This window comes from Hydractinia symbiolongicarpus, chromosome 11 (assembly GCF_029227915.1).
Source record: "Hydractinia symbiolongicarpus strain clone_291-10 chromosome 11, HSymV2.1, whole genome shotgun sequence".
Lineage (NCBI taxonomy): Eukaryota > Metazoa > Cnidaria > Hydrozoa > Anthoathecata > Hydractiniidae > Hydractinia > Hydractinia symbiolongicarpus.
Genome location: NC_079885.1, coordinates 10,939,852 through 10,952,194, shown reverse-complemented (window position 1 = coordinate 10,952,194; position 12,343 = coordinate 10,939,852). Strand labels below are relative to the sequence as shown.

Sequence of the window (12,343 nt, the reverse complement as noted above, 5' to 3'; positions counted from 1 at the left end):
TTTTAGACAAGCATATATCTGAGATACCTATGCTGATAAATATAATTCATCTGATTTTCATGAGTCGCATTATTTCTACATCTTGAAGTTAGTTGGTGTTATTTACCAAAAATGATGATGATTTTTAGACAAGCATATATCTGAGAAACCTATGCTGATAAATATAATTCATCTGATTTTCATGAGTCGCATTATTTCTACATCTTGAAGTTAGTTGGTGTTATTTAACAAAAATGATGATGATTTTTAGACAAGCATATATCTGAGATACCTATGCTGATAAATATAATTCATCTGATTTTCATGAGTCGCATTATTTCTACGTCTTGAAGTTAATTGGTGTTATTTACCAAAAATGATGATGATTTAGACAAGCATATATCTGAGAAACCTATGCTGATAAATATAATTCATCTGATTTTCATGAGTCGCATTATTTCTACATCTTGAAGTTTGTTTGGTGTTATTTAACAAAAATGATGATGATTTAGACAAGCATATATCTGAGAAACCTATGCTGATAAATATAATTTATCTGATTTTGCATTATTTACATCATTTCTGCGTCTCACAGTTAGCTCTTATTATTTAACAAAAATGATGATGATTTAGACAAGCATATATCTGAGATACCTATGCTGATAAATATAATTTCATCTGATTTTCATGGATGGCATTATTTCTACGTCTTGAAGTTTGTTTGTATTATTTACCAAAAATGATGATGATTTAGACAAGCATATATCTGAGAAACCTATGCTGATAAATATAATTCATCTGATTTTCATGAGTCGCATTATTTCTACATCTTGAAGTTTGTTTGGTGTTATTTAACAAAAATGATGATGATTTAGACAAGCATATATCTGAGAAACCTATGCTGATAAATATAATTTATCTGATTTTGCATTATTTACATCATTTCTGCGTCTCACAGTTAGCTCTTATTATTTAACAAAAATGATGATGATTTAGACAAGCATATATCTGAGATACCTATGCTGATAAATATAATTTCATCTGATTTTCATGGATGGCATTATTTCTACGTCTTGAAGTTTGTTTGTATTATTTACCAAAAATGATGATGATTTAGACAAGCATATATCTGAGAAATCAATGCTGACAAATATAATTCATCTGATTTTGTGCTGATGATTTAGACAAGCATATATCTGAAATTATTGTTTGAAGTATGGGTTGTTTTATTATGTACCAATTATTATTATAGTTGCTGTCAAGTCAGAAATTGTTAACGTTAAAATGGAATCACCACGACTTGTAAATGGAGAACATTCTGATGAAACTTTGACAAGTATAAAAAAGGATCATATTCAACAAAACAGACAAGATTTTGAAGATAGCGACAGTCGCTTACCATCTGACATCAGGATAGCACTACCTGTTCTCACTGATGAATACGCCCATATCCTTTCCTCATGGCCCAAGGTATAAGTTCGTATTATTGCCAGTATCAATTGTCATTTGCTCCTGACACTATATCATTAAATTCATGTCTGGAAAGGTGCTTTTTTGCTAACAACTCACTTTAATTGTGTATATCAAAATCCCTCTTATTCTTCTTATCGGATTGGCATAATTACCTCTAAGTATTGTAAACTACAGTCTAGGACCAAAATAACCTTGTGTAAACGTTTCTTGAATTCGTAGTTGTCTATAAGTCAACAATATACAAGGTTTTTTTTTTCTTTGGTTTTATTACTTTTATATGACTTTTTTCTCTTTTTAGGAAAAAATCATTGTTAGCCACTTGGATAAAGTTTGTATGTGTGTTATGAAAGGAGAGTGGCCAAAAGCAACCAGATTTGATATTAATCCCGTCATTACCAAATTACCTGTGTTATCGAGACCAATTGTTAGTACGGTTGGCCATTTCACACGCGCTGAATTCACTTCTGATAAAACATCGGATCGTCGTGGGGAAGAAGCAGCTGGTAACAGAGATTTTAAAATCAAAAGTATCGATGGGTTAAAATTAACCGTAAAAACTGAAGCTAAAAAACGAAAGCGAAAAGTAGAAATTAACAACGATACATCGAAAAATGTTTCCGTGCTAACTTCAGACGTTGGGAAAGTAAGTGGAGTGTATGATCATGCGAGTAAATATGAGAAGACAAAGAGAAGTGATGGGATTTCAGTTGTTGAGGTGTTCAATCGACAACCTCACGGGAGTGTGCAAGTAAGGGGTTTATGTTTTTGTCTAATTAGCATAATTTCGTTATTTAAATTATATTTTCTACTTTGGTGTGTTTGGTGTTAAGTGTACTCTTAGATATGTCAAAAAATGTCAGGAATTTAAGGTTTAAAAAGTCCAATGGGACTATTTTTGTTTTTCAGAAAAATGTTATAAGAATTTCTTCAGTCTGTTCAGCCTGGCACACGTTTATGGGAATTTGAATGTAGTGTAGTATTTTTTTTTTGATTAAGAAAAGTGGGAAAAGTTGGAATAGCAGTTGCGAGGTTTTTTGAAAGGGTTGCAGATATTCTGCTCAGTCGTAATTTTCTACCTGTTTAGAACTAGACTTAACTTTCTTTTCATAAACAATTATCTTTTAATTTAGCTACTTGTGTTTTATGTCATGACGTGTTTATTTTCCTTTACTCTTAGATACATATCCCTAAAACAGCGATTACAGCTTCGGTTGCTTCCTCGCATCGTACCGTCAATACCAAACAAATCATTCACTTTCCAGCTAACGTAAAGGTTCCAAAAGTTGCTCCATCTACAGTAAAAATACCCACGATAACCAGTCCAAGTCTTGGAAATATTAAATTAACTGTTAGTTCGATCGCTTCGGCGAAGGCTAAGAATCATGCAACTATTACGAAAACTACCAGTATCGAAACCCCGAAACCTGAACCTCCTAGTACCGAAAATGTGAAGAAGGCTGAACATTTAAAGGATCAAAAACATTCAGACCAACCGGTTGGTATTCATATCGATAGTCCTAACGCAAACGTCCGGATTGTTGGTTCTAAAATCGAAGTTACGGAAAAACCGAGCATAAAGAGAAAGATTGATATGTCTGAGGTCATATTAAAGGTACCAGATCCTTCGAAGTTTCTGCCGAATAAGGAAGTAAAAAAACGCCCTCGTTCTTCACCTAAGCACGTCGTTAAACCGTCGACAGACGTTTTCTCAATGGATCATAGTCAAATGCCCAAGGTAGCTCCAACGAAGAAGCCGTGTGAACATCGACAAGCTTCACCGTCTACGCCTAAAGAAAATATAAGAACGCGACCTGAACGTTCTGCCAAAAAACGTGCAAAGGATTCCATATCAGAGATAACAGAAGCTGAACACATGTCACTCCCAAAGGAGTTGATGTCGCATGATGAATTAAGTGAAGCGCGTTCTCACAAACCCTGGCCAGAGCTGCATTCACCATCTCGTTTGGTTAGTTCCAGGGATTACTTTCGCTACGAATATTTTACAGATAGAAGCCCGCTTTCGCCAGAAGCCATCCATCGACGCAATTCACGATCTCCTATAATGCGACACCGTTTGTCACCAGAGCGACGAATACATTCTCCACCATTGCACTCTCTTCATGGGAGACCTTTGTCGCCGGCACGTCACCGACATAGCCATTCTCCACCGCGACATTTTCACGATCATGGTCCAAGATTGCACGAGATGGATGACCATATAAACCATCTACATTACACAGAACCCCTTTCGCCTCGTTATCGTAGTAAAGAGTCTCATTTTTACCATTCTGATGAAAGCAGGTCTCCATTTTACTATGAATACCGCCATGACAAAGAAAGAGCGTATAGTGAGGGTTTGTCGCCTGTTTTTAAGCATGGTAGATTATCTCCAGGCATAGAGAAACGATCACCCATTTCTCATAAGCATGAAACTTTTCCTTTTGTTCACCTGACAGAACCAAGGTCTCCTCCATCCAGTCACAAATTAAAGACTCATCGTCATGATATACACTCCCCAATTCAAGAGGGTCGTTTTCCGTACGGGCATGTTCATTGGGAAGGTTCGCCAAAGTATAAGAGAGACGTAGTTGCGTCATCAGTGCGCTCTCCTCCTTTGGATTCTTATCAATATCAGCCGTTGTCAAGGTTAACACCAGAGAGTAAGTCTGTAACTTCTCATACATTTGCGAGACCAGACCATCGTCCTCGCGAAATAACTTCGCCAGGTCAACGATCACTATCCGAAAGACGTGTAATTTCTCCTGATATAGGTAAAAAGTATGCAGATACTAGCAGTGAAAAGAAACAAAAGAAGCGGTTGTCAAGCGAGTCGAGTAAATATGAAAAGCCTTTGTCTTTTTATCCAGCGGATCCACCTAAATCTAGTAAAGAAGTTAAAGTTATTACAAAGCCAAAGCCGTTAAATATTGATCGATCAGTAATCGAAATACCTGAACAAACCGGGAGAATACAATCGACTGAAAGAAAAACACCGACCACGAAGCGTAAGGGCATTGGGTTGTTAGAAATGAAAATTCAAGGACTTAAAAAACAGAAAATGGGACAATTTGGAGACAGCAGTTCTCCTGTTAGTAGCGATGCTATATCTAGTTCATTCTTTGGGGAACCTACAACAACAATAACTTCACCGAGTGCGTCAACCGATCGCTCGGTGACAACCAGTAAATCAAAAAGCATTTCTGACGTGATAAACAGTCTGTCCACGAACATCAAAGTTTCGGTTGCTTCTCCTAAGACCCAAAATAATTCGGAATCTGGAAATCATTTAAAACAGTCAAGTTCAAGAAGCGTGAAATCTTTACACTTAGACGCAATAGCGAAAAACCTGTCCCGCTCGTTGGAAAACAAGGTGACTGATACAGTTACATCACCAAATGAAAAGAAACACGAAGAAAAGAAACCGACAAGCAAGTTTGATTCGATGATATTAAAACTAAAGGAAAAGAAAGAGTTCACAGAGCAGACAAGCACCACCTCGCCCTCTGAAAAGTTAACAGATAAGGATAAAAACCGTGGGAGTGGCTCTATTAATATTGCTCAAACATCGCGTGCTCAATGTGCGCCAACTGTTACTAGTACAACTGAAAATATTGGGGGAAAATCTTCAATCAATTCAACGGAAAATGCAACGAATACGCAAAAACCATCAAAAGTTTTTAACGCAGAACTACACCCTCCGCCTCCACCGCTTGTAAAAGACTCGTCTGGCGTAACAAATGCAGCTGCAGACCTTGGCGTAAAGTCGCCTGGTCCTGTGAATTCAAATAATGACCACTCGCATACGACTGATACACAGACACTAAAAAACAAACCCGTCGATGCAAACGCAGAAAAATGTAACAAGTCTGTTGCACACCAGAACAAAGGCGATATTTTAACTACAAATATCCAACACGATGTTAATAAAACCGAGAAAGATAGTTTATCAACAGTGTCAGATGACGTCATTTCTAGAAATATCTTGCTAGAGAACCTACAAAACAAGGAGTTGAAGGAAGAAGTAACTTTCAAAAATTCTTTGGAAAGTACAGGTAGTGCTACGCACATATCGACAATTACGAAACCGATTAACGAGACTGTACATACTACTTTATCATAGATTAAAATTTTAAATTTTGCATACCTCAATAAAAGCAGTGTAAATAGGATTTTATTATTTTAATTTAAGCTCTCTATTTTTCCTGTCTTTCCCTCCACGTAATTAATATTAAAATAGTGAATGTTTTTTAGACAGCATGGTAAGAAATAATTTGACTAAATTTTATGACCTCAATTTTCAGACGTCGTGAAATTTAAACTTTAGAAAAAAGTGATATTCGAGCTTTTTTATTATATTTTTTGTAGATTATTTAGTTTTATAATTCTGGACACTCAGGATTTTTTAACTTACAAAAGATAAATTAAAGCAAATTTTCTTCTGAGTGTTGATCGCGTGTGGGCGAGTGTTACAGCTGTACCACGTTTTGCCGACCTTATCAGTGACTGAAAGTTTGATAAAGCAGTGAAATGCTATTTTAAACAACAAATGCAGTGTTAAACAAGAAAACACTATATATTACCCTTTAATTACATATTTATATTGTCAAACGGTGGGAGAATTTTAATCTTTTGCCATACAGTAGAAAAATATTTTGCCATGATACTACAGGGCGTGACCATACCTAAAATCCCCAAAGAAAATTGATTCTTCCTAAAATGTATGTTACACGTTTTTGGTATATTCTCCTAAATTCTCCTTCTCTAAACTCCTAAAATCGAGAATTTAAAAGGGAAGAGAGGGAAGTTTAAATGAACGATGAAATTGTTCGACGTTAAAAACGTTCGATTGGACTTAAGGTTGGGAAGTTTCAGTCTCAGACAAACCGTGGTGCAACTGCAAAACAGCCTATCCTTTTTTATTTATTTATTATTATTATTTTTTTTTTTTTGCTTGTTAAACTGTCCTGACTTGTTTGTAATTTGTAACATGATTTATGTGTTCGTTCTCTCATTCTACTTAATTAATTATTTATCACAAACTGCAGACTTTATCACCAAATTTTGGTATTTATATCGTGTCCGTCAGAAATACAAGCCTTTTTAAAAAACTGTTTTAATTGATGTCCAGAAAGTCCGTGTAAGAGGCCTCGTGTCCGTACTTTTTTATCAACACTAGGATCGAAAGAAAGTAAGCTTAGCTCGACTGCAAATAGAAAACAAATAGATAATTCTTTTGATTCTGAAATTGGTGCACTGTTGGTGCACAAACCACGGAATGCTTTCTGTAAATTAATCAATCAGAAGAAAAAAAATGCGATATAAGATAGAAACACCAGTTGATGAAAAGGATTCGAAAACATCCCTACTGAAATCGTCACATCAGCTATACGGTTTTGCACAGTGTTTTTGTTAAACCCTCATAATCTTCGTTTTTCCTTGTTAAGAAGTAAGCTGATGCATGCTTTTCTTTAACGCTCTATTGGTGGTTAGGTACATAGGAAGATTGAAAATGAAGTTTTCCTTAAAAAAATTTGCAATCTGGTGGGCGCTCTTCGCGCGGCTAAGCCAAATGTTAATCTCGGTCCTGCACTTATATAGCGGTCCAGATGGGCCGTCAAATATTCGGATCCGAGGGTTGTAAAGGAGGATGTTGACGAACAAAGTTGAAATTTAATGTTTCGTCCCTTGTTATACTTTATTTTTCTGACAAGCTGTGATACGACCAGTTCATCTTAAGATATAAATTTAAGAGGGACGATTGGCTATATAGTTATTTTTTGTCTGTATATGTAGTTTAGGTTATAGATGGCTTATGTTAGTTTAGTTTCAGCAAACTAGCTAGCTAAAACACAGCTAGCTAGCTATGACTTTTAATTTGCGATCATATATAATGTGAAAATAGAGAGATTCCACAATTATAAAATACTATCAGCTGCTGGGGTTGTATTTCATAATACAAAATAAACTCCATGTCTTTAGTTGACTTTGTGCTAATATCTACTTCATGATGGTTCCAGATGCTCCAAAAATCCCACAAGCATTGTTTTATTTGACCAATTTTTTCACTCTTTTTTTTGTGAGCGCTTCAACAGTAAATATATGGCACCTATATTGTTCACAAGTTGTCTATGCAACCTTAATTGATAGGTTCGGATATAATTTTAATTTTTTTAATTGGTTGAGAGAAAAAACATGTATATTTATAACAATATATTTAGGGGCCTTCTAAATTTTTTTCGGGCCCTGTTAGAGGGATATCGCCGCTAAAGGGGGAGGGGGTCTGAAGCTTGAAAAAGAAATCCGCTAAGGATTGAGAAATTTAAAAAAAAATTTTTGTGGCCTGAACATTCTTCGTTGTTCGTGAGCATAATTCCTCTTTTCATCAATTCTGATAACTTTTATCTACAAAACACGCCCCTGAGCCTTCCAAAAATTTATCCGAATGTGTGTATTTCACAGATGGAAATCCGCTAAAAGAGGGGGGGAGGGGGTCTGAATCTTAGCGGCGATATCCCGCTAACGGGGCCCAAAAATTTTTTCGAAGGCCCCTTAGGAGGAAGTACTAAAGAATTAAAATTTTATCTGTTAGCTATTATAGTTAGTAATCGGGTGGAAGATAAATCAAGAGGGTCTTCATGTATGTCTCACTGCTAGCTGCAATATATTTATTCTTGTATGCAATAATTAAAGGGGTGTTTAACCAAATTCTGTGATTTACCAGCATGGATGAGTAAGGCCGTCATCAAAAATATGTTGTGTTTGCGTCCTCCGACCGACTCACTTTTGGTAATAAAAACCCGAGTCGGTAAATTGGAAAAAGACCGGAAAAAAATTTCGCAAAATATTTTTCAAAAAAAAAAAATTTTCGCCAGAACTAATTAATGCAATATTGACAAAAACTTGCGAAAATTAATTTTGGTAAAAATTAATTCCTTTAGGGCACTCCTGTTGCTACTGACAGTTTGCAGGGCAGCGAAGAGTGGCGCTATACTGTCTTGGCCCTGGGAACGAATTTGCTTGCCCTGATCTGAAAATCCCAGTTAAAAATACGCCTGACCGACTCATTTTTGGGGGGTCTTCAGGACGCAAACACAACATATTTTTGATGGTGGCCTAAAGCAGGACTGCCAGTTTCCTTCATTGGCTAACTTTAATTTATTAATTTTCTCGGGAGTACAAAATATATAGCTAATAGACCTAAAATTAAGTTTGAAGCTAACTATTCCCTTTTCTTTTAAAAACAAGTTTCCAAAATTTTAGTATAAATTTCCTTGTTTTGCTGTATTTCCTTCTTCACAGCACATATTCTTTCACATTTTTTAGACTGTTTTGAATTTTGAAACTATCAAATCTCTACACTTTGTTACCCAATTATCCTCTTCCATTCTTTCCAAGTGTTGTAAGAATACGTCTGTGCGTAGAAGTAGTTTTAGCTGTAAAATTCCCCTTTTGTATATAATTTAAATGTTACGCAGTCTTATTGATTACGCACAAAAGTTTTGAGTAATATCAATAAAACAAACACTCCGAACTGAATAAGAAAAAATAAACATAGTAAATCCACCTAACAAGAATTGGGATAAACTTTCTGCAAAGTAAGTAATCTATAAATTGATAGTCTTATGCAAGGGGCAGTATTTTCTTTGACTGCCTTCTTTCGCCTAAACAATTCAATGACATCCAAGTGACAAATATTTTAGATGCTTTAGTAATGGACCGGATTTCGCCCCGTACTGGTAACCAATCGTTGGAAGTCATCACTTCTCCAACCACTAAGCAGGGAGCTACTACATCCACTGCTAATCCGGATCCTGCTTTTTTCTCCTTCACCCTACAAACGAGAAAGAGAATGTGTTGGTTAAATTGCTGGGCCCGTATCCATACAACGCTCCCTAACGTTATAAATGGTTCCCAATGACTGGAAGTTGGAGCCCCTTGTTGTTAACCAAAAATTAAAAACATGTGGAGGGAACAAGCGTACAAAAACAAGATCCAAACTAGATTTTCGAGCATTGTAACACCTTGTTTTGTAAGTTTTTTATTATTAACTGTGTTAAAATGCGCATGTATTTCACAGCAATCTTATTACAGGTTGTCTCTCCAGAGGAGTTGCTTGTGGAACTAAAGGAAAAGGCTGAGAAGAAGTAGATAGATGTAAAGAAGCAGAAAGACGAAAAGAAGCCAACAGATTAAAAAAGGTGAACAAAGATCTGGCAAAGAAGCAAAAAGTGGAAAGTGAATCAGAGGAAATAAAGAAGGTAGCGAGAGATTTGGTGGTGGGAGCGAGAGCAGAGATAGTGAGTCTGGTGACGAAGAAGAAGAAGAGATGAAAACAGACAAAATTCCACCTGCAGTGCCATTAGTAAACCAAGGTATCACCTTAAGTTTTAGGGCCAATAAAAGCTTTAGGAAGTTTTTAAGAATTAATCGTTATAAGTGTAAAACTGATGTTCGTTTATCTTTTCTTTAGATTTGCATAGGGTTCTTAAAAGTTGCTGGGAGTTGATTAACCGACCCAACTCTGAGCCAATTTTGTGTGTTGGGAAGCTATTACACGTTTTATGTCTGACGAACCCGGTGCTAACAACTCGTATTGTGTGTCTATCCAAATTAATTTCTTTCAGCATAAACTTAGCGTTACCAATTTGATTTTTAAAGAATATGAACCACCAAACAAGGACATTTATTTATTTCCTGCAAAGGACATTATTGCCGGTCCACTGAGAGTCGTGTATAAAGAAAATAGACGGTGTGAGGTAGTGGATTACCTAATGGTTGTTAGAAAGGCATACAAGAGTATGAAAGCAAAGGATAGAGAAGTACTCTACAACAATTTCCTTTGCAAACAAATCAGTTAATAAACATTTAAGATGGAGTAGTTTTTCTTATTTAGCTTCCCTGAGATATTTATACCTACCCTGTAGTACTTGTCCACGTTGTCCGTCTTAAAGAGGTCTGTACTTTTGAAGGTCTGTCTTTATATCATCATTTCAACGCGTTGATATGTTTTGCACAACACCTTTTCTGATGGCTGCGTAACAAAAAAATTCTGTGGCGTAGTCATTGGAATTAGACGTTACACGCCTGGAATTAGTCATTACACACCTGCGTAAACAAAAGTTTCATGTGGGTAACAATTGCTGTTTTGAGGAACAAATCATTACGCAGCTATTTATAGAATTTTGTTGCAAAATCATATAGGAAACTAGACTGGATTGATTACGCTTTATAAATGCTCATGATTTATGGGTTTTACCGCTGACCCTAAAGAATTTTTTTGATTTCATTGTGAAGTGTGTAAGCATTGGGACATTCGACTATATATATACTTTGACATTTGTTATGAATAATATGCATTGTATTGTGATGTATTGTGAGGAAGATCTCATCAAGATGATGTCAGCTAGGATCACTTACTAAACAATGCTCATAGTCATACAATGTGATGGTCGGAATTGAAAATTTAAAATTAGCGGCATGATGTAAACAAGTAGGGTAGAATGCAAAGGATAAAATTAACACAGGGTTTTACTTATTGTAGATGTAATGCATTATAAAAACTTTGCATTATGGAATAATTATGAATAATGAACTTTAAAATTGCTATCTTTGTTATATAAAATATCTGGCTACTGTAAGTTTACTAACCTTCCACAGTGTTCAATTAAGTGCAGGAATTGCAATTATTTGATGATGCTTAAAATGCTGAATTACAAGTGCTGTACCCTGCTAATGAAAAAAATAAGAAAACAAAATGAACCAGAAAGTAGGCATAACATTTAACCCCATTTAATATATGGGCTCTCTTTGTGTCTTGAAAGTATGGGAGGAAGCATAAAGTGCCTGCTGTCCATATAGTCTGACAGATAGTTATGACAAAACTTTGTACAGTTGAATTAAGACAAAATAAATGATTTAGTATAATTATCAGCAATCCTAATATCTGAGTAAATATATATATATATATATACCATTTCCTCTAATCTATTTGATAAAGTTTTTGGCAATATTAGCCAATCTGTTTTGTTATGTGTTGGTATTTTATATTACATCTTTCATTTTTTTGCACATGCATAAATATTGGCAAAATTCTTAAAATTCTAACATATATTTTACTCGGATTATGATTGTGAAAATTAAAGAATTCAACGGGTGGTGTTGTGTTGGGTGTGGTATGTTAATAATGTATATATTTGAAGCTATGTTTTAATACCATTATTTAGTTCTTCTTTCTGTGTAGTAAATGCTATTTATAAACCTTTTTTTCTAATAAATGCTGCATTTGAGAGTTCATTGTTTCTACAACTTTTCTTAGATTAGCAGCCTTGTGCATTACTTTTAAATAGAGAGGTGCACTTATGTTGTTATGTTCCTTTTTTAGTTTACCTAACAATAATTGACATGAACAAGTTCATCACAACATTGTATTTTTTAATTCTGCAAATCATAGAAGGTATCTTTTATTTATTCTGCAATTTGTTAAAATAATATTGATTTAGTAACACATTATTAGAACAACGGTGTAAATACGAGATAATTGTAAGTAGTCCTGCACATTAGCTCAATCCAAGTCTTTGCAACACTTTGTTGCAAAGACTTGGATTGAGTGGGACTTGGACCCACAATCTTTTGCCAGGTGATGCGATCTTCCCAAAAAATGCTGCTGATGGGGGAAGGTTATCTCCTTGTGACATATCTTTTTACAAGCTGTATGTTAATTAATTTAATTTGTCATCCCTGAAGGGATTGAATTCTCCTGTCTTGCCTGATTATCTAATAGTGATATATATTGTAAAAATATATGGACTTCATGGCCTTCTATGGCCTTGTCCATTTAATAAAGGGATGTTCAAAAATTGTGAAATTGTCAAAACACCAGAAAAAAAATAGA

At 35.2% G+C, this 12,343-nt stretch overlaps 1 protein-coding gene across 4 annotated transcripts in view; it reads left to right on the top strand.

The window, feature by feature from the left end:
* LOC130614068 (uncharacterized) overlaps nucleotides 1–12,343 on the top strand; it is a 40,771-nt gene that overhangs the window by 22,951 nt on the left and 5,477 nt on the right. For 2 of the 4 annotated variants that reach the window (XM_057435466.1, XM_057435463.1), the window contains exons 31-34: nucleotides 1,232–1,449; nucleotides 1,751–2,200; nucleotides 2,630–9,824; nucleotides 9,923–11,905. In XM_057435466.1, coding sequence (XP_057291449.1) covers nucleotides 1,232–1,449; nucleotides 1,751–2,200; nucleotides 2,630–5,572 — 3,611 coding nt within the window. In that variant the 3' untranslated portion in view covers nucleotides 5,573–9,824; nucleotides 9,923–11,905. The remainder of the gene's footprint in view (nucleotides 1–1,231; nucleotides 1,450–1,750; nucleotides 2,201–2,629; nucleotides 9,825–9,922; nucleotides 11,906–12,343) is intronic. The other 2 variants (XM_057435465.1, XM_057435464.1) reach the window with 2 other exon arrangements.